A 23,320-nucleotide genomic window follows, 5' to 3' on the forward strand; every position below is an offset into this window, starting at 1 on the left:
TAAACTGCAAGTTAATTTTATTTGGATAGAAACTATGTTTTCCTTGGGGGAACTCTGACAGAAAAATTCCTGGTAATTCTGTATGATCTTTGAATTCTTTCTGGTGGATCTGCAGCGAGATTCCATGCAAGTAGATTCTAGATCCAACACCCATTAAAATCCACTGAAAAAGCCAGTTGCTTCTAAATTGCTGTAAGCCCTGGTCCAGCTTCCTTCGCTATAGAGAGATATATGGTAGCAACAGTATCTCAGTTGTTCTGAGGCACCATCTCTTGTTTTTTTCACCTTTCCACTCTTCTGATGAGCTGAAGTCAAGATTATTGAGTTGGCTATGCAAGGTCCTTTGAAAGAAAAGGTACAGGACAAAACAAGTGACAATTAGCAGTTCACAACAACAAAGCATTTCTGACAGAGAAGTCTTCCAGCTGCACCAAAACTCAGGCCCTTTGGTGAAGGCAGTTGCTGATGTGGACTTTCAGAGTAATAGATAGCGAGAACAAAGATGAACCTGGCATGACCCTATTTCCTCATCATTGTGGATTCTTCCATGTTAAATGTCTTAGATTAATTTACCTGAATACAATGCAAAGAAGATATGATACTACCTGAAAAGGAGTATTTTAATGGAGGCAGTACAAAGGACACCTAGCTAGCTGTCTCTTGGTGGTTGTTGTGGGAAGCAATTAATCTGCTGAATCAGCACTTGTCATCCTGAACTACCAAACCTTAAACAACTATCTGTGCATGATGGGTTTTCTCCCCTTTGAAGAGAGGTGAAAGAGGAAATACTTTGATGATGGAAACTATATCCACTGGAGTATGGAGACATAGTGTTTTAACAGTTGAGGACCATGAAGTTTGTGAGGGTTTTCTCCAGCTAATCATCACAGGCCCTTTGAAGAAATGTAGGGATAATCTTGAAGAAAGCCTGGAAAAATTTCTCATGGTATCTGAGCATGTGCAATATCTGGCACGCTTACACAGAAGGACAAGTGATGTAGTGAATGTGCTCATTTGTGATAGACATCTTCCTGCTGAACAGACAATGTTTGAACTTGCTGATCAGTCTTTCTTCCCCCCTAGGGTCAGGGCAGTTGCTGACATCCTAAAAAAACCCAAAGAAAACCTGTGAAGCGAGTAGGTTTGGAGTTGAAAGGATGCCACAGTGCAGACTCATGCCAAAGCTTTGAGGGAATAAGCCAAGGCTGCAAAGTTGCTAAAGCTAGTAGGTGCTGACATGCCAGATTGCAAAAATGCCTGAGGCAAAAGTGCTGAAAAAACTGCCAAGACCATAGGTACCAAAGACAAAGACCCAAAAGCTGAAACTGTGTCTTGTGACAGGCATCCCATTTGTGTGTGTTGGGAATGAAAGAACAAAGCACTCATATGGTCACCAAAACAAAATTTAAATGTCATTAGAAGGATCATTCATACCTGCAAGAGCAGGATTGTGACACTAAATGCATCAGCAGGATAGTAGCTGAAGGAATTGTGAAAAGGTATAATTGCTGCGGGCACTTCATTAACTGAGCAGCCTTCTATAAAATATAGACATAGATTCACAGAATCATAAAATGGTTTGTCTTGGAAGGGACCTTAAGGATCATCTAGTCCCAACCCCCCCCCCCCCCCCCCCCCCCCCCCCCCGCCCCCCCCCCCCCCGCCCTCTGCCATGGGCAGGGACACTTACCACTAGACCACATTGCTCAAAGCCCCAGCAAACCCAGCCTTGAACGCTTCAAGGGATGGGGCATCCACAGCTTCCCTGGGCAACCTCTTCCAGTGTCTCACCACCATCACAGTGAAGAATTTCTTCCCAACGTCTAATCTAAATCTCTCCCCTTTCAGTTTAAAGCCATTCCCCCTTGTCCTGTCGCTACATGCTTGCATAAAAAGTCCCTCTCCAGCTTTCCTGCAGGCTCCCTTCAGGGACTGGCAGGCTGCTGTAAGGTCTCGCTGGAGCCTCCTCTTCTCCAGGCTGAACAACCCCAACTCTCTCAGCCTGTCTTCACAGGAGAGCTGCTCCAGCCCTCTGATCATCTTCATGGCCCTCCTCTGGACTCTCTCCAACAGGTCCATGTCCTGATGTTGGGGGCCCCAGAGCTGAACGCAGGACTCCAGGTGGGGTCCTCTATGAGAGAGGAGCAGAGGGGGACAACCACCTCCCTCGACCTGCTGGCCATGCTTGTTCTGATTCTGCCCAGGATACGGTTGGCTTTCTGCGCTGCAAGCACACGTTGTTGGGCCATGTTGAGGTTTTTGTCCACCCCAAGTCCTTCTCTGCAGAGCTGCTCTCGACCCATTCTCCACCCAGCCTGCATTGGTCCTGGGGGTTGCCCTGACCCACGTGCACCAGACCTTGCACGTGGCCTTGTTGAACTTGATGATGTTTGCTCAGGCCCACCTCTCAAGCCTGTCAAGGTCCCTCTGGGCAGCACCCCTTCCCTCCAGTGTGTCAACCACACCACACAGCTTGGTGTTGTCAGCAAACGTGCAGAGGGTGCTCTCAATCCCGCTGTCCACGTTGCTGACAAAGATGTTGAACAGCGCTGGTCCCAGTACCGACCCCTGAGGAACACCACTCATCACGGGTCTCCACTTGCACAGTGACCACTGACCGCAACTCTTTGAGTGTGACCGACCCAGCCAATTCCTCACCCACTGAGTGGTCCATCCATCAAATCCATGTCTCTCCAGTTTAGACACAAGGATGTTGTGCAGGACTGTGTCAAATGCTTTGCTGAAGTCCAGGTAGAGGTCATCAGTTGCTCTTCCCTTGTCCACCAACACTTTAACCCCACCAAAGAAGCTTTAGAGATAATTTAATTATATATTATATATATGGATTTTATATATTATATGTACATATAAATTACAAACTATAGATTATTTAATGCAGAGGAGGAGCAGCACAGTTTTCACTTTACTGTCTCTGTGTGCAAAATTTGTTTGAGTTACATGGTTTTTTGCACTTTAAAAAGCACAGGTCTAGCATGATATTGTGCCACTTCCAGGTGGAAGAGAACTGCACCCAGCTGAGACCTTGGGGGGCCAATGCCAGACTTCTTTCATCTTCAGCTGGATAGGATCATGGCAGAAGAGGGGAAGAAAAAGGAAGGAGATAAAGCTGAAGAGCTGGAAAGCAGTATCCTATCACTTACCTCATTACCCAGACAGGAAAATCAGTGTGATTCTTTCATCTATCATATGTATTCGTCCTCCTCCCTCTGCTCCTACAAGTAGGAAACAGCCACCTGGTGGAGGGGTGCATCACTGCTCCCCTGCCTTGGGCACTGAGAGGAGCCGTGTCAGTGGTTCTGGCATGTGGCTTGTGTGCTGTGCAGGGCTGGGCCTTCTCCTCTGGCCCTGTGGACTCTGGGTGTGTCAGCAGAGCCTGCATACTGGGGAGGCGGATCCCATCAGCTATTTATGTTTGCTATGATACGCTGCGTCTCCGATACGTCTACGATACGATCCATGTCTTTGTGATCTCTGACTAAGTTTACCGGTCTAAAGCCAGGTACACCATTAGTGTGTAGTGTACTATTTCTGCCCTGGCCTCTAAACAACTGGTTTTAGGACACTTGCTTTCATGCAGCCTTATACCATACCTAGTTATCATTAGGTCATGTTGAATTGAATCCGAACTTCTTCAGTGCTGGTCTACTTTACCATACACTAGGCTAGCATGTAGCTTTGCCCGCTGTGCTGTAGCTAATATGCAAATACAGAATAAAACTAGACGTGTTGCTTTGGCTGGTACCATTGCATAAAGTACTCCCGGTCAGGATATCGGAGAAACCTTCACTGGCACATACAGGGCTCTTCTCAATCTAACTGACGATATAACTCTTTCTGTTGCAAGTGTTGTCATCAATTTCATTGCACTATTGAATATTGAAAATTAATTTCCAGAGTGGTCTTATTCACTTGTTCCTTGGCTAAGATACATTTATTTCCTATCATCAACTAGTTTATAGTATATCAACGTTCAAAAGGGTTTTCCATCCTCTGAAAATGTCGAGTGTAGTCAGCACTAATGAAAGGGCAATGAATAATACTCTACGTCATGGCTTTCAAACTTTAAGAATTCCACTGGGGTCACTGGGTTGAATTAGAGACCCTTTAATCATTAGTACAGTTTTATGAATGGTGTACTTTACTCTGATATTTTACAAGACGTCACTACTTAACACACTTCTGGCTCCATGGAAGGAAAAACAAAAGCCTTTGTGTGCCTCGAGGTCCCTGTAGTTTTGAGGATCATTATAATTCTACTGAGTCAAATCCTGAGGTCCCTGTTTAGTTGTTATACCATGCTAAATCCTTCTGGAATCAAATGGAATTTGTCTGAGCAAAACCATGCTAAGAATCTCCTGATTTGGCCATTTAAGAGTAGCTAAAGATTTCTCTTTCCCAGATGGAGGAAGAAATAGCTGCAGTTGTGATTCCTACTCAATGTAATGTAACCAGCTTGTATTTGTGTTACTCCTGTGCCCAGGCATTGCAATCATGAATCCCGTTGTATGTGGCACCAGTTGCTGACATTTGGAATTCTTCTGTCAGATTTGCTCTCCTGTGAAAACCTTGGTCTTGTGGGGTGTGTCATTGAGTGTAATTACAAAGGGCTTGCTTTAAACTCTAGCAAATGTTGTGTACGTGAAAGCAGTACTGTACAACAGCGGATGTGTTACAAATGCAAGTCCCTTTGTCTCCGTAGCTGGGACACAAGTGGACCTCTGTAATCTGCTGTGAAAGTGAGGGCTTCTTCCCCTAGTCACTTGTTCAGACCTGCTGAACTCATGACATTTCCAAGGCCTTATTTTGTTCCGAAGAGCTGAATGATGAGGGCACCATTTCACAAAATAAATGAATAAAGCTGTACAATTTCAGGGGTGCTTCCACTGAGGTGTTCTCTATGTCATGTAAAACACTGAAGATAAGCGATATGCCAAATAAAACATTTGCTGATGAAATTACAAAAGGGCACTCAGGTATATGCCAAGCTGAGGAGAAAATAAAATTGGTATTACAATTTTGAAGTTCTTAATATGCATCAGAGAGTTTTTACAGGTTTTCATAGTCTAGGTGAGGCTCACACCCCAAGGAGTCTGCTTCATCTAAATCACTTTCTTCCCCTCTTTTTCCTCCCCAAAACAAGAGGCAATCTTCAAAGGAACAAATATGTCACTTTAAATACACAACATAAAAAATGGGCCAAATAAATTATTAAAATACATAAAAAAGAGATTCGCAAAAGATGCATGTTATTAGCTATTTGACAAGCAATTGATGCTGTTGCAATGGCTGCATTTCACAACACAAGTGTTTTCTTTGCTAGACAGATAAATAGTCAACATAATGTGAGAAATGACTTTGCAGTCATCCAAAGAACAATTTGGCTTTAAATAGTTCATTTAATGGCTTTCCACTGGCTGTGCTGCGCAGTCATTTCATACCAGACCTTCACCACATCCATGTGCTTTGGAATTCCTTCTAAAAATGAGCTCCAAGCCTGACCCTCCTCTCCCCGTCCCAATTCCCTGCAGAAGTGTTACCACATATGCTTTGAATCTTTTTTTCAGATGAGCTCCCAAGTCTAACTCCTTCCTCCCTGTGCTTGAAACGTATGGATTTGAAAGCACTGATGTAGCCTTGAAGTTTTTGGACCAGGCCCATCTGGGTCAATCCCTATGTAGTTTGACTAGTAGTTTCTGGAGTAAAATTCTCAGAAGCCTTCATTTTTTCTTGTTCTGAATCTACTACGCACTCCCTTTTATCTCTCCTAGTTGAACTACAAGGATCTCAAGGGAGATGTGATTTTCATAAACAGAAAAATAATGACCAGCCAGAGGAAGGAAACAAATTTTTAATGACTGGGAGAATTGTCTTTATGAAAAAGTAAGTTTCCTTTTAGTTTATTATATATGTAAAAAAATACATCATTCATCAACTGTAGAAGAAGGGGAGATTTCAAATCTCATCTACTCAATAATAATGATTTTAAAAAGCTCATAGAGACTTTGTCCTACTGCTGCCAACATTTTGAATCACTGAGAAAGGTTTTCCAATCTGCCCCTGAAAACTGCATATTGGCATTAACGGTGACTTCGGAAGGATCACCCGTGTGTGCAGAGATGCCCGTGAAAAACAGTTTGCAGGACTAAGTCAATAGAGCAGCCGCTTTTCCAGGCATGCAGGCTTCCTTCGCAGTCAAGATGCTGCTAAGCAGGGACACGAGGGGCTTCCGGAGCGCTTCAGCACCGCATCCGCGTACCAGGGGCGATGGAAGGCAGTTTGCGAACGGCGCGGAAGGCGTGCGGGCTGCCCGGTGCCCGCATCCCCTCCGCAGCCCTGAAGGGGCGGCCGAGCGGCAGCCACAGAGTCGCGGCTGGCCCGGCGACCCTTCGGCCCGGGTGGGAGGGCTGCTCCGCCGCCGGTACCGGGGGCAGACCCGCGGGCGGCGAGCGGCACCCCGCAGCGCAGCCTGCGCAGGGCGGCGCGGCCCCGGCAGCCCCCCGGGCCGGGCAGGGGCAGCCGGGCGGGAGCAGCTGGGCCGGGGGCCGGCGGCAGCGCGGGGCTCCGCGGGCGGGCCGGGCGGGGGCCGGGGCAGCGCGGCGCATTGTCTGCCCGGCGCCCCCGGGGCTGCGCGGGGAGCGGAGCGGAGCCGGCCCCGCCACCCGTGCCTGGCTGGAAGTGAAACGCGCCCCGGCTGCTCCTTTTTCTTTCTTTCTTTTTTTTTTTTTCTCTCTCTTTTTTTTTTTTTTTTTTTTTTTTGAGCCTCCAAAAGGCTCACTCGCCCCTTTCATCTGCCGCCGCGGCCCAATGGGAAGGCGGAGGCTGCCTGCAAGTGGTCTAATCTCAATGAGGTGTCAATCATGTTCCCCGGTGGGTGAAGTAAGGTCTTTTGTAACCGCCTCTGTCTTTGGGAAAGAGAGGCGAGAGGAGGAAGGCTGGAGCGGAGAGGGGGACGCCGGACCGTGCTGCAGGAGAACTCAGATTTGATCTCGCTTGTGCGTTAGCAGGGAGAAGCGGAGCACATGGATTTCTAAACACGCTGGGATTTTTTTTTTTATATCTACAAAAATAACAACAAGCGAACCTGACCCTACTGAAAACAGTCAAATGAATCGTAACTGCAGATCAATGCAGAGAGATGGGGAAACTTCACTCGAAACATGGTTAGTTCCTTTCACTTGCTACTTCCTTAGTCCCTTCCCCTTATTCGGCTTGTTCTCGGTTTGTTGCTGTGATTTCTGTACTGGTGTCTAATGATCTTCCTTTATTATTTCCCCGCACACTTTCCTCCGGATCTGCCTAGCTGCCGTTTGTAAACCCAGAGAAAGTCCAGAAGGTAGGGATGGCTCTTTACTGCTCGTAACTTTGAACGTGTTCCCCCGCTGCGGGTGGCTGCCCCCGGCCCCCTGCCCTCTCCCCTCAACTTTCCGGCGCGGTTTGCGAGCTGCGTGCCGGGTCCCGGCTCCGGTCCCGGCTCCGGCGGCGCGCTGGCCGCGGGTCCGGGCGGGCTCCGCGGGCGGCTCAGCGGCGGCATTGTCTCCTCTTCTCTAGGTGATAGTTTTGCGGTGAACGCCTCTCTGGCTCGCAAAGGGCTGGAGGACTGGATGGTGAAGCAGAAATACTCCGGGGGCAGCAGCAGCGGAGGCAGCAGCTCGGGACTCCAGCAAGGCTGCCAGCACCGGGCTGTTTGCAGGCTCTCCAGCGCCAGGGTATGTCAGCTTCCTCGCTGCTCCCACCCCCCCGCCCTGTCTTTTGGAAATAGGGAATACCAAAAGCTCTTTCTACATCCCTCTCACCCTCCCAAGGGTCGGTTGTGCAAAGGAAGGGTTTTCTTTGCCCTAATGCTGCTCCAGGGGGCTGCCCCGTGGGTGGTTTCCTTCAGTCCTTTGATGAAGTTAGGAGCTGCAGAGCAAACTTGGTGCTGGTACAAAAGCCAGAGGAGTAAAGGGACCTGTCCCCTAGTGTCTGGGCAGCGCGATTAGAACAAAACCCTTCATAAACAGGAACAAACGGAGAATCTCTGGGAAAAGCCCAGAACCCTGCCAGCGTGTGTAAGCTTGTGAACCCTGATTGGTGCACAAGTTTGTCTGTGACTTTTTGGCAGAGGAATTCAGGAAAGAAGTCGTCCCCGAAGAGTGTATTTTTATTTACTTGCTCTTTGCTAGTAATGCGTGGCTGACTTTATCTGTAAGAGTTGCTGCACATGTCCCTTGCCCTGGCTGTTACCAGACTGGTCGCTTTCCACCCTTCCTCTTTCCTCTAGTCCTCCTCCCCTGTAAAGCTGGGCTGAAGGAAATGTGTAAATTACCCTCGCCCCCCGCCCTTAATGTTGTCTCTTTAAACAAAAAGGCATGATGGGAGGTAAACAATTCTTAGATATGGTCCTCATAGTGTTTCAGGGTATGATCCAGAGCTTATTGATGCTTACTGAAAGACTCTCATTGACTTCCGTGAGCTTTGGATCAAGCCCTGAAAGCTTCATCAGTGGAAAAGTAACCTGAGAGATGGGGAGATTGGAATCTGTGGTTCCCAGCAAGGAATGTGGCTCTGAAAGCACAAGCAGAGCAGGGCCACCAAACCTCCTGCAGGCTCTTTGCTTTGTTAGCCACCAGTTTTATTGTCAGAAGCCTGGACTTCTCGTGTCTCAGGAAAAATTAACTCGCAAGTGGACAATACTTCATTTAAGGTGGGGTGTTGAAGTGCATAGAAGATGTATAGCTTGGGAAAAGCTAATGATGACTTTTTAGATTTCACCAGTATTGTATTTAGAGGAGGATAAATTGGGAGTCACTGGAAGTAAGGCAAAGGGGGTAAGATAATGATGTGTTTGTAACTGATGAGCATAATCACTTCACATTCAACTTGCAGGTATGTCTGGTTGAAATGATTCTTAACGTGCTTTACTTGGAGACAATGTGCCAAAGAAAGAAGTTCTCATTAATAACGGTACATACATGTATGATACAGCTGTGAAGAGTAAACCCGTGTGCTTTTAATTATTTTTCATTATGCCCATTTCTGTGAGTCAAGCTTTTTTAGATATATTCTGCCTCTCACATAATATTTTCTAGGAAAGAGGCTCAACTTACCAAACTAAACATAGGTTTAAATTCAAGAGTTAAAGGTCAAAAACTCTGACTTCAGCTTTGTGAAATGTATTTTCTTCCACAAAGACAGTTTGCTTTTTGAAAACAAGAAAAAAATATCTTTTGTCAAAGATACTTTGCTATACACTGAACTCTTCAGTTTTCAGTTTCATGAGTTCTGCTCAGCTGGAATGGCAGTGGAACAGTATTTCTCTTCTTACTCAAGGTGTCCTCCTCATGATAGCTGAGCAATTAGCAAGCCATTAGCTAAAAATTAATCTACTGGTTTAGTACATTATAAAACTATAAATACATTTAAGTATGTTTAAAAGCACTGTTCCCATGAGGCTTTTTACTGTCATCCTGATAGAGTTGTTTGTGAATGTTTGAAAATATTCACAATTTATTGCCTAATATATTTGGTAGTATCTGTATGCATATATAGCCTGCTAATAGTTTTATTTTAATTGTCATCCTGTCACAGGCACACTGTGACAGCTACATTAAAGTTCCTTTAAAATACGAACTTTTGGTACTATGGAGGGATGCATTTCTAATCCTCCATTGGAACCAGATGTGCCATATGTACAGTCTTTTTGACAAGGATTATGGAGTCGCAGCTTTTGACTCCATAGCTGGGATTGCATGACTGTTTCCTCGTCTGAGATCTTTGATCTCTTGTATAATTATACCAAGATACAAAGTGAATTGTAGTCTAACCTCTTGGCTCTTCATTCACCTCAAGATGTAAAAATACTAGTTACCTCTGCTAATGGTTAGTTACATGGGATTGTGTGGGACAGTTGTATATTCCCCAATAATGTAGTACTGTTACGTTGAATCGACCAAGGGCTTTTATCCTTACTATTTCAGAATACCTCCTAAAATGTTCAGTTAGCTTACAAGGCTCTGTGGAACAGTACAGTTTTATTGTGTCACAGTTGAAACTTTGGCTTCTCATTAAAACACGTTTTTTCCCCCTGAAATAGTTCCTAATTGCTGTGTTTGTGACTTATGGCAGAAGGAGTTAGATCAAACGCTGATGAAAATATCTGCATTCAGAGAAATAACCAGTTGAGCTTAAAAAAAATAATGGTCCTAGAAATAATTTTCCTCCTAGGAATCCTTAACCTGAGTTTTGTTGATGGTGGTTTCATTAGTATGCAGGGCCCTATTTGGTGAAATCCAGCATGCTTCCAAAGACCTGTTGATGGGAGGGGAGAGCACTCAATTGCTTCCACAGCTGAAACTTCAAAGATTTTAATAATTTTGATTAGAACTTGAATGTAATAGTGAAATTTTACTTACATTGCTGTATATAAGCCAAAAATTCTGTCTTGGTTGTAGTTGGAAGACTGTTTTCCTCAAGAACAGAGACACTGAATTGTTAAGTTAGTCATCCAGGGGAGATGACACTGAACTTCAGGGGGATACATGTAGCATTTTACAAGAGGAATGAATGACTAATACAGGAAAGCCATAAAATTTCATTTGTGCTCCTCTCTAAAATGATTGAATTTACAATAGTTCTGGAGGGGAGGTCATTATGTTAGTTCACTGAAGGGGTGTTTGACACAAGGCGAGGGGATTCAAGAATACAACACTTTTCCTGAACTCAAGTTTTGAGAGTTTCTTGGTTAGAGCAGATTTCCCTCAGCAGATGTATCATCCATGTTGTATCCCATCCATCCATGTCTCCCCCTTCCAATTCACTGGAAGAACAGTAACTAGTGTCCAGCTATTGCCAAATGCATCAGACATCTGAGAAGGATCTCATAGTCAATTGTTGGGTGAAGGCAGGAGCCAGGGGAAGGGGAGTGTATCTGAAATATGCGCTTCTGGTGCATATACAACTTTTCTGTTCTAGCTAAGAGCTCTGATCTCATTAAACCATTGCCATCCACCCAGCAGGGGCTGCTCTGCTCTAAATGTTTTAATTACTGTGGAGGCTGAGGGCTGGGCTGCAGCCTTCCATTCCACATCACGTAGAATTAAAGAAAAAAGGAATTCTGTTGCATCTACGAAAAGTATGAGGTCCAGAGTCATCTTCTAGTTTCAAAGCTAATTGAAACCACTGGGGCTGTAAATCCGTTGAGGCAACCGAATACACTTATTTTGCTGCTTTATGAATGAGTTAACTTGTGCCCAGAAAGGTTTTCTGACACTGTGGATTATCCCATATAATTCTTAAGTTTAAATTTATTCAGTGTGTTTACTTTTACAAACTATTTTTGGAGATCATCATTGTTTGCAAATATTCATGTATTTATTTATTTAGCTGAAAAGTAGTGCTGTGCTAGAGGGGAAAATATTAAATATGACATTTGCTTAGTTCAATTTACTTTTATCTTCAAAGCCATGAGAAATTTTACTAGTTTCTTGCATGTCTCATTGAGATCTGTGCTTGGGATTGGAAAAAAAAATCCTATTTTTAATTTAATCTCAAACCAGCTCACAGTAAGCCAAGTTGTAAGTAATCATTTTAGGTAAAATAGAGCAGTCTTTAACTTACCACTTCTGCTGGGCTCTGGTACTAGTGATCTTCATGTTCAACCCTAACTGATATTACAGTTGAGTATCTGGTCTGGGAATAATACAGTATGAAATGCTGAAGCACATCACACTACTTCAGAGGTGGGGCTTGTTCTCCATTTGTTCTGTGCCTGTAACTGCCAGTGACATTAATGGGCATTCCTTGCATGGCTGAGAGGAGACTACACCAGTGTCAACTTCACTGCATCTCTAGCATGCTCTTTCTTAAATTAAAAAAAAATAAAAATAGGCCTTTCCCAGTGCCTTTCTGTTAAATAGCATTTGTGTGTGTGCATGTAAAAATATATAGCTTTATGGAAGACACAGCTGGGTAGGTCATTCCTCCAAAATAAAAATAATGAAAGGAAAAGAGACTTTTTTTAGCGATATGTATATGCTATGGCTTAAAGGCTGTTGAAGTGGAAGATTTAATTGTAGCACTACTTTGGGGTCATCTCATGGGTAGAATGACATTTGAAAGACTGCCTTCTTACAGATATGGTGACAAGAGCAATTAAAATTTCCTGGGGTGCTATCTTGTGTTACTGCTTGAAGTAATCTTTCAAACTGAACTATTTTCAAGTACATTAATGTCAGTATTGTATAGACAATTATTTGTATTGACTCTGAGGATTAAAAGAAACAACAGACTCAACAGTGCTAGATACTGGTATGACTAAAAAAAATATTTTGATAAACAAAATATTGTGTATGGCATTTAAAATAAATTGCCAAACTTTGTATTGAAAGAGAGAAGCAGAATCTTATTTAGTGTTGAAATTTGGTGCCAACAAACCAAGATAATTTAATTAGTGGTGTACATAGTATATCTTGACAGCTCTGGTTTGGGAAAATTATAATATGAATATTAACAATCAAAGAGTCTCTGAAAGTATTAGTGCCATGGTGATGAGATTAGTGAATTGGCCAATACTGTAGCAGAAAGCTGGATTCCAAGGGAATTATCCTTGAATGATACCAGTTGGTGCAATTAAAAGCCACAATTCAGTTGCCATATGGAAAGTGTTAGGCATCCTTACATGGTTTCAAAGCTATGTGCCGGAGGTTAAATTGACATGTGAAGAAAAGCATAAATTAAATATTTTGTGTTATGAAATTAAAAGTTGACTTTGCTTGAGCCATATGGAGGAGGTGGATGGAAGACAGTCTGTATTTCATCAGGGCTTGTTTTATAGGTGTTTCAGATTTAATGTGGCACACTTTTAATTTGGCATGTTGATTGGAAAGCTGAATGGCCCGTGAAGTTTCTGCAAACAATCTCATTAACTTTTTTTTTTAAATCTCTAACAACCCTCTTTCTCCTACCCCCTCTAAACTGGAGTTACTTAGGTTGATGTTTGTAAGAAGAAAGTGTATTCTGTATAGTAGCGGGGTAAAGGCCTCATCTAATTATTACACGCTATGTCTCTTGGGCTACTGATAGTCCCTCTTGGTTTAGTGAAACCTTAATTCTTCTGAATGAGAAGGCCTTGGTTATGGAGGACATTTTCTTCTGTATATTGGGATGAAAAGTACTAACAGTATATTATATTCTTTAATGACTTAAATGTAAATAATGTAGTCCAGACTTTACACTAAAACTTCGGTTATAACAAAAATGGGAAATTTGTAGCACATGATTGTCGACATATGGGAATGTTCTTTACAGCAGCATTCATTAACAGAAGGGTTTTCTGTAGGTTTTTGTGAGATCTGTAATAAGACCCAGGAGGAGCTCAGTAAGTGGCTATTTGTAGGCACCCTTCAGAAGAAGATCTTAGTTGACTTTTATGGTTTCTTTTGAATTGGGTTATGAACAGAGAAAAGAGAAGTCTCATGAGTATTGAAACTTTGTAAGAGTTAGTTTTTCCAAAGTTGGGGAAATAATTGTTCAGTGATGATATTTAAATCAAAATGGAACATTGCTCCCTGTGCTGCAGATGTTGGCCTTTATAGAAATCCTTGTGGATGGATTTTGCTTCGTGAATGTCAGCATCAAAACCTGGTTGGAAAGTAAATGGTAGCTGTTGAAATGTACAAAATACTTGAAGCATTTTTTTGTAACTAAACCACTTCTCTAGTTAATATACTAGTTACTCTGAGTATTTGTGAGTTTTCAGACTATGTGATATTTATAGATATCTTTTCATGGAAAATGAGGTATAGTTTTAGTTAAAAAAATTACTGTGAAGAAATGGTGCAATGGACTTTCTCTGTGAATTTATTTAGTCATATCTGCCAACATTGGCAGCAAAACTAAGCTTGTATTTACTCCTACGGAGTAACTACAGCTATGGGAGACTTGAGTTGGCCTGTATGCCATTCAAGAATTATTAACCAAGTTCCAAATGCAAAATCTTCATTGTGTCTGATTTCTTAGCCAACAAAGCGTATTTGTGTTGGAATATCTCATGACATTTGTCTTGCAGTGGTGGAATGCCAGTGGTGTTAGCTGTGGTGAAAGGGCTGTGCTGGCGCAGATATTTTTACTACTGCGTAATCTAAGAGAGAGGGGAAGTTGGCTTGTGTAGGTTCAACTATTGCTGTCCTGGTCTCTGCAAGGGGTACAGCCATACAGTGCACTTGCTTTTTGTGAACTTCTGGATTTATTGTCATCAGAGCAATATGGCATATATTTTGTCTTGTAATTTGCAGAATAGCGATGACACTTCTGAACATGTGAGACATCCTTTCTCGACTCGGAAAGTCCTGTATAGTTAGTGTCCTCCAAATAGACTACTGTCATGTAACCACATGTCCACAGTTCATTAAGGACCAGTCCACTGGCTTGCCATGGGAGCTGGCATTCCAACAGGCTTACATCTGCAAGTAAGTGTTCAGCCAGATCCCTTAATACTTATACATGTGTGTCTCACATGACCTGATATGTGCCTATCGTATGTGAGAAATACTTCTGGTTTAGTCATACAGAATCTAATTGTTTGAGGAAGGGAACGATGCAGTCTCTTGTTGGGAGGTCCTATAACAGCTGTGAAATTGACTACCCCTGGTTTTGTTTGTGTGGTGTGGCCTATTGTATATTATAGGGCAATAAATGACCCTATTGTTTTAGTGTATAAAACTTCTGGTGGAGTAAGTCCTTTTGCTCCTCAGAAGACCAGACTGTGGCCATAGGAGACTGAAATGCCATCAGTGCCTGAGAAGCTCCTTAATGGCCAAAAGGAGCCCTGTAAAAATATACCTAAAAGATCCCAACACTAACCCCTTGGCAGCAATAACGAAGGACCCAGTGGTTCCCTGGTTCAAATCAAGGTCCCTACCAAATGTGAATGAGAAGGAGTTATTCCTTGAATGTGAAGCTGTTGTTAATAAAATTTAATACTTGTGAACAAGACTTATTAGGCAAGCAGCTTCTCTGCTTTTTGTCAAAGTTCTAATAGTTTGATAATTTTCTCCCATAACCCTTCTTGAACTGAAAATTCAGTGGAACTCTGAAACTCAAGTTGACTGTGAAAGGGTGTCTTTTTTTGTACCTTGAGAAGTGCCATCTACCAGTCTTGCTTTTGGTTTTAACAGGTTTGATTTAAATGCAGGCTGAGTGGACTGGTCCATTATGTCATTTGTAATGACAATCCCTTGAGAATATGAGATCCTTCCTTAAAATGTGGGAGGAGATCAGTTATGGTTTGCACAAAATTTGTAGCAGAGAACTTTTGAAGTGCCTGGAATTTTCAGCCACGTATCCTTGGACTTCAAACTAACAAATGCGGGCAGTATATGTTGCTTTAGCTCAGAGATGGATTGGCATGTGGTCAGAACAGTCTACGGACTGTCCATCTAGAGAAATACTTGGTGTTTTGCGATTAGGGTGGAATTTAATGCATTTGGGGGCATTACTGTGGCAGCTTTCAAGGGATTAAGTATATTGAAGTTCCTATTAAAGTATAACATTGTGATTCAAGATCTGTGAAAGAAAATCATGCATGGGTGTTTGATCTTGGGGTGCAGCCACACATGCTGTGAGGCATAAAATAAGGGGATAGACTCAGTAGGGAAGTGACAGAACAAAGTACTGTCTTGCAGGAGAAATGGGATTTGGGAGCAGCCTTGGATCTTTTGATCCATACTCTGATGCGAATGATGAGTGGTATGGAGGTGACAGATTTGTCTTGGGGGAGGAAGGAGAATGGTGGGTAGTGTGTCGCATTGCCCTCGGAGATAGTTTGCTGTCTGATTCCCCAAAGGTTTGATGTGGTAGGTAAGGACTAAGCTGCTTCTTGTCCTATCATAAAAATCTTTTATAATTCCAGAACAGTTAGTTTCAAGAGAGTCAGGTAAAGAAGGTAGTAGCTGTAAAGTTAAGCCTTATGCATTACATGCACCTAAAGAACAAATGCCTGTTTGCGGGAGCAGGAATTTTCTCTGAGCATAGAGTGCCCCAGTCCTGGGCTTACAGAATAACAAGCAGTCTCTGTGTTGCATAAGATGCTGTGGTTAAGCCTGTATCAGTGTTTCTGTAATAAACTACTCTTTTTGAAACAATAAATAATAATTTTGCTTGTGAACTTCCCAATGTTCACATAGCGTACGTGTGTATATACTACAGACACTCATTCCCCTATGAAGAGAGAACATCATAGTCTAGCAAACAGAATATCTGTCATTCCAGCTGAGCAAAGGTCTAAGGCAATAACCCAAAATATCCTGGAAGAAATTCTAAAAAGCATTGAAGAAATCAATCGTCTGATCCTAGAGGAAGGTCTTTGATGTAATCCTGGTAAGTTTATACTGGGAGCCTGCCTATTTCTTTATGGTCAGCCCTAGACTTTCTATATGAAAAGTGGATCAAATAATTTCATATGCTCCTGCTTTAAAAAAAGGTGGTTGATAGTTTTCTAAAGTGTACACACTGTTTAAATGTAGATTGTGGCTTTTAGCCGAAGCCCAGGTGGGGAGGAAAGGCTTTTCAAAACAAGTACTTACAGGAAAATAAATAATACTTTGATATTTTTCCCATGGAAAAACTGTGCCTCATTTAGCCATCACGAATATTTAATTTTATTTTGAGGATAAACTTCATAGATTATCTCAGTTAAAGCCATTTTTATTTATGCAAAGCTTATGTGCATGGTCTTGTTCCTGATGTGGATATGTATGTAAAAGGAGTTTTTCAGAATACCATAAATAAATTACTTTTAAAGGTGTACTTTTAACTAACTCAATGCAGTTAGGTAAGTCTGGTTTTATCCTCTTGAAAAATTCTGCAATATTTCTCTGTTGTGTTTTGATGCAAAAGTCCTGCTGTAATAGAGGGAAAACTTCTCGTTGCTTTCAGTGGTTTTGTATCAGGTTCTCGGCCACATCAGTGGGAGATGAGGGAAGGTTCAAGTGGTGAGACTAACAGTCTTTTTATGTAGCAGCTACATTGCTGGTGGAATGACATCATATTTTCCCCTGCAGATGCAGTTTATCTGATCGTTTTATGACAGGTTCACAAAAGTTTTTCCCGGTTGTACTGCCACTTAAATTCCCATTTGTAATTAGCAATGTAATTTTGCAGAGAGGTTTAAAAGCATGTTTTGAGAGAGGCTATTCCCACAGCACTGCTTAATACCCATTAAAATACCACATTTTTATTATATGAAGGTGTTTTTTTATCTAATTAGGTTGGTTTATTAATGTACTGCACCACAGTCTCATTCTCTCCACCCCTGACCTCCACTCGCCCTTTAAGGCTGTTTTTAATTGTTTATTTATGACCAATAGGAAGCATGCAAAATCTTTAACACTGGACTAACGCACAGTGTAAAGAAGTAAATGAGATATCTGCCTGTCTAAGCTATTGTACAGGGCTTTTCTTTGAAAGACAGTTGCTCTTGGATTAAAACATGGTGATGTGTTACAGAGAAGACAGGAAAAAAACCCCAGCATTGGAAAGGAAGTCTTGTATTCATTGATGCTACATAGACTTCACTGGAATGTGGTCATCAACCTTACCATGGCACTTTTTTCCAGATGTGCTGTTTAATTTCTGGGGTTGGTTTTTTTTTTTTAAATTCAATTTAGAAAAAAAGGAATGAAATAATTTTCTGTGAGAACTGTGTGATGAAAGTCAAAAGTAAGGCATGTTCAAGTAGCTCTGTGTCCTTGGACATTTGCTGTTATCCAGGAGGGACTAGTAGTCTGCAGCATGCAGGTGTTGCCTGTGCTTTGTCAGTGAACATACATGTGCTGTTTAAACACAGAACAAACCTCTGCTAAACCGATTTATTCTTAATCTGTGGCCACCTCTGATTTTCCCCATTTTGGAAAGACTGAAACCGAAGGCACTGCAGTGAGAAGTTCCCTAGATTTGCCAGTAAATGAATAACAGACAATGGGTAATGCCCTGTGGGAGCAGCAAAAAGACTGTGAGGTCCCTTATTAGCTCCCCAACAGGAATCTGACCCTCCTGGTGCGTGTCTGATGGCAACGCTGACAGTCTTGGTCTCCTCAAAAAATGAGGAGGATTTCACCACCATTGGGGAAAATAGGAAAGCTTGTCACATACAGAGCAGAACAGTTAGACAAGAAAAATGTTAATGTCATGCCTTTAGGGGTATGTTTTAAGCAAGGAAGGAGTCCTGGCCTACTGCACAGTCAGAGTGTCTCCTCGCATCAGCAGGAGCCCTGTCCAAAGGCCGGGTGAGGCTTCCTCCTTCCGTGCTCTCCGTAGACACGGGGTCTAGTCAAAATCTGCTGTTCTTGTGTATCCATTCCAATAGCCAGTACTCGCAGGAGAGGATAACCGGTTTTGCTTTCAGTCAGAAACACGTGCAGAGACTTTCCTGAGAGGTGTGCCAGCCTGAGCGACATGCCAGATCAGGGGCAGGATTTGGCTTTCAGCTGCGTTGGCACAGCTTACTGATGCCGGCAGGCGGGGAGCTAATAGCTGACGGCAGGACTGGGTGGAGGGAAGTAACTCAGCTGAAAAAGCAGACTGGTGATGTTCAGTCTTATCTGTCCCTACGTGTCCCCACGTAGTGTGTGTTACCTGGACTTGGCCGTTCACAGCCAAGAATCTTTCTTCTCATGATGATGGTGACTAATGGTGAGTATTTTTTGTCACACTTGGCTGCGTGCCAAACTATATTAGAAGTTTTGTGCACCACTGGTTTGCAGTGGCCCTTCTGGCGGAGTGACACACGCCTTCTGTGTCAGTGCTGCTTCGTCCAGGTAGAGCATCCTTTCTTCTGTTGACCAGGTTCTCCTTTAGCAGCAGGGTTTTCCCAGACTTTCACATGCCTGTTGGAACTGCCTGCCTGTCTTGTACAGAGGGTGGAACGGTACAGGGTTTGCCACACAGTTTTATGACTGTATGCTATTGATAGGACAGATACTGGAGTGAGTGAACTTTGTGGAATATAAAGGGTTACGTTGTTGAAGTTACACAGGCGCCAATCCACTGGCACACCGCAGGTGATCTCAGAGTGAATGTTGTTTAAAGCGCCTGTCCCACGGTTTCACAAATGTGCTCTGACCAGAGGATGTTTTTCTAACTTCAAAGGGCTTCTCAGGCTGGCTCGGTGCCTCACAGACTGAGTCCACAATTCCTCTCTGCTCGTGATGTGTTCTAACCATGTGTGATTTTTTTGGTATGCAATGTTTTCTTAAAGCGGCATTGACCTGTGTTCAACTGAAACTTGCTCTTAAGCTTGTAAACACAAACTTGTCGTGTGGGCAGTTTTCATCTTAACCTGATGTGTGTATTTTTTTTAAGAGCAAGAATAGACATCAAAAGGAGGGGTAATTTATAGGAAAAGAAGGAAAAAAAGAAATAAACTTGCAGCAGCCTTTTGAGTTGCACCATCCAGAGGCTTTTCCTTGAAGATCGAAGTGTGGGTCCTTTGCTGGCCACGAGGAGAAGAGCATATTTCCACCTCAGTACTGGTAGTGTTACAGTAGGCTTCTTTGTCTGAAATGTGCCTCTGCACAAGGGGTGTGCAAAGGAGGGGAGAGCAAGGCAAAAACGAGTAGAAAGTAGAAAGAACCTAGGACACTTAGCAGTGACCTGATTTCCCCCCCTTCCCTCTTTAGCAATGTTATATTAAAGTAAACTTTTAGGAACATGTTTTTAAATATTAAAGGTTTCTTAGGTTTCTTTTTCTTCTGTAGTACTTTGTAGTGTAGTTTTCTGAAGGGGATTATTTTCAGGTTAATGCAAAATACACTTTAATGCTGAGAATTAGAAATGACTGAATCTTTATGGGCCAAATTCTTTTACTGTTGAAGTCCAGTAACCCTCCATTAACTCTGCTGAGAGCAGGATTCGGCCCTGAAACATCTCCTGAGGTACGCTGTGCTACATGAGCTGTGGTTGTGAATCTGGGAGGATGTCGTGTTCCTAAGTTGCATTGGTGGGCACTGGTTTTTGCAATGCTTGTGTGTTTGTTAAGGCTAGAAAAAGTAGGCTGGTTTGAGATTTTGAAGTCATCATTTTTAGTTTACTGTTATTGCTATTACGGATGGGTTTGAGTATATTTAAAAAAATCAAACCACCAGCAAAACAAACCGTTTTTTCAAAGGAAACAATACCTTACAAGTCAGGCCATAATGCTTGCTGTTTGCCAAGGGATTGAAAAGGATCATCTGCTGTGGGAATAAAACATCGTAGTGTGAATGGCATGCCGTGAACAATATATCTCAGCTGTGCAGTGAGTGAAGTTTTGCTCCTCATGAGTAACAGTACTGCGATCTAGCACGTAATAATTAGTCTAGCTTTCAGATGCAGCTTGATCCCAAGGTCCTCATCCGGATAAGATCCTGGAGAAGTTAGTGATGTCTAGGACCTAAGCCCTAACAGCAAACAACCTGTGCTACCCTGCCATCCCATGGTTATCGACAGGAACCATCCCACCACATTTATTTTGGCTAGTTTTAAAGCAGGTGGCCAGGATGAATTCCTAGTTTCAAAGTCACAGCTGCTGCTTTGAAATTGTGTAAGAAGGGCTTTGGTTTCCTAACACAAGATAACTGAGCTGCTGTTTGGTATTAGAGCATCATTATTCTGGGAAATGCACTCTTAATTTTAAAAATATCTTCTGTATGGAAATTGAAAGTTTATACCTTACGATTCTAAGGGCAAAGAGTTGAAAAGATTCCTTGTTTGATTGATGATTGTAAATACTTTAGAATTCCTCAGTAACCTGAGTGAATGGAATCTGAAAGTAGTGTTAAAAACTAATATCAATACTAGAAACACAGAGTTACTGCAGGGATCTCGTTTGTTGGTATTAATTAATTAGTGGGGGGTGGGGGTGTAACTATAATTTAAGATTTTTCTCTTTTAACTGGATGTCCTTATGGCAATTACCCCCAAAATGATATGTCTTTATCATTAAATTGATTAAAAGGACCAAGTGGACTTTGTACCATCACAGTAATGATGATGTGATTAAGTAGAAGGAAATGTTTAGTTACAAATCCCCATTTCCTCTCCTTGTAAAATTTTATTTTAAAATGAGCCTTCTTGGGTGACTTTTTCAGTAGCGTCAGCAACAGTGTCAGCAGAATGGTGAATTTGTGTCGCTGGAATTATAAAGAGAATTCAGAAGGAGTTTGTGTTAAGCATAGTTTTCTTTTTTTATAAAAAAGGATTCTGTTCACTGTGGGTTTTTTCTTTTGTATTCCTTTCCATCTTATGATATTATAATGTTTTTTGCCTACTTTCAAAATTTCATAGATCTATATTTATAAAAAATATATGTCATGTAAGCCTTTTTCAGTGTAAGAGAAAGTACATTTTATGCAAGGTACACAGCATGGGGTTTTCTGGGCCTTCAATCTCATATGATCCTGTCTCACAGTAAATATATGAAACAGGAATAAGCAAAATGCAATCCCCTCAGGCTGGGTGAAAATGTGCTCTTAAGAAAGAAGATGCGGGAGGGCTGTTTAGAGGCAAGTCTAGACCTTTCATCCAAAAGGAGGCCTGAGAAAAGCGAGTAGGCAGAGAGTGGAGTGTTTCTTTAGCTGATGTAGACAAGCTTGGTAAAGGGTGGAAAAGGCAAAATCAGAGTTCAATTGGTATTGGGGACATGGTCAAAGAAATGAATGTAGGATTCACGCATGCATAGGATATAACAAAATTGTTAACAACAATTGGTTGTTAAGGGGAAGAGGTGAGAATGGGCACATTGGTACAGGCAGTACAGATGAGATATCTGGGCTGTGCCCTTAATCATCTTCACTTGGATCACAGAACAATTTTTGTTCATATTTTTATCTTGTAATAGTAATTGCTGGTAGCTCTCTTGTCTGTTGGAAACTACATGTTCTAGTGCAGCACTTAGATTTATCCATTAACAAGTGGTGCTGGACCATATTTTATGTACAGGTATGGCAGAAAGATCCCCAATAAATTAAAGCTGTCAGTGGTTAAAACGCGGGCTTACTGTGCAATCAATCCTTGCATCTCTGCTAACAGGGTGTGCCGTTGGGGGCTGGTGTAGCCCTTGGGTCTCTACGTAGTGGCTGGGATTTCCTTGGGTAGGATGTCAGCCCTGTTGTACTTAAGGGTAATAGGTTAAATACAGCTTTCTTAAGCACTCTGAGTCACAAGGTAGGTAGGCTTTGAAGTCATCTGAGATTAGCAGACTGGTCTGTGGGCTTGGATGTGAAGGTGGGAGGTGTTTGTGATGTGGGTGATCAGAGATGGATAGCCATTGCTGTAGTGCTGCCTGGTTCTGAAACTCTGAATTAATGGCTTAAGACTGAGATGCAGGAGCCGTGTATTCTAGTCTAGACCCTACCTTTAGCTGTATATCCTTTCTCAGGTTGCTCAAATGTGAATCTTCACAGAGACCCAAGATAGCTAGAGCACTTGCCACTCATTTAGTCTCATTTGTCTTCTCTTTGAACCTACCAGTTTTATCCACTTCTTCCCACTTCCTCATCAGGGAAGTGGGGATAGGTCTCATCCTGTTACCTACCCATGCTGTTGAGGTAGACAGAGAAGTATTTGAAGTTAATGAAGAACTTCAATGCTAGCTGTAAAGTTAGTTCATTGCTATGTTTCTATGAATAAGCCAGGTATTTATTACCTACTTTCCTGAGCAAAGTAAGAAAATAAGAATGAAGAAGAATGTTTGAATTCCCCACAAAGTGTATATAATCCCCGTTTGCAGAAAACCCTCTTACATTGTTTCTTCTTTTGCTCTACAGTAATCTTCCTAAAGTCCTTTTGGAAAAGGGCCTTTCTGAACTGCCCAGCTCTCATCACAATCCAGTGGCCCAAAAAGCCTAACTCTATAAAAAGGGATTTTAATATACGGAGAAAAAGACATTTTACTTCCCGCTCATCCAAATGAGTTTGGACAAGGTTAGAAAGTGGTGGAAGGGACATGTCTTTAATGTATGAGCTGAATCTCCACTCCTTGTGGAGGCCTGTCCAAGGATACGTGCATCCAAGTGATGTAGACTTCCTGCTTATTGCTGTACCTTGCTTTTGGTAATGCATATAAATTCAGTGCAAGATGAGCAGGAATGTAGGGATAGAGCATATGGCTAGCATATGTATAAATCATATTAGGTAAATAATATAGGATGAAGAGAATGCCAGACTTTTACCACTGTTACTAGATGAAGGGGACTACACAGACATAACTAAAGGGTGAAGGGAAACATTTGTTAAAAATTCGACTGAAGATGAGCTCTGATGGACCATCTAGACTTGAGGCTTTGCT

At 42.3% G+C, this 23,320-nt stretch overlaps 1 protein-coding gene across 2 annotated transcripts in view; it reads left to right on the forward strand.

The window, feature by feature from the left end:
• The first annotated feature begins 6,816 nt into the window (after positions 1 to 6,816).
• NKD1 (NKD inhibitor of WNT signaling pathway 1) overlaps positions 6,817 to 23,320 on the forward strand; it is a 111,023-nt gene continuing 94,519 nt past the window's right edge. Inside the window, exons 1-3 of one of the 2 annotated variants that reach the window (XM_037409404.1) lie at positions 6,817 to 7,181; positions 7,322 to 7,354; positions 7,570 to 7,727. In XM_037409404.1, coding sequence (XP_037265301.1) covers positions 7,157 to 7,181; positions 7,322 to 7,354; positions 7,570 to 7,727 — 216 coding nt within the window. In that variant the 5' untranslated portion in view covers positions 6,817 to 7,156. The remainder of the gene's footprint in view (positions 7,182 to 7,321; positions 7,355 to 7,569; positions 7,728 to 23,320) is intronic. The other variant, XM_037409403.1, reaches the window with a different exon arrangement.

This window comes from Falco rusticolus, chromosome 15 (assembly GCF_015220075.1).
Source record: "Falco rusticolus isolate bFalRus1 chromosome 15, bFalRus1.pri, whole genome shotgun sequence".
NCBI lineage: Eukaryota > Metazoa > Chordata > Aves > Falconiformes > Falconidae > Falco > Falco rusticolus.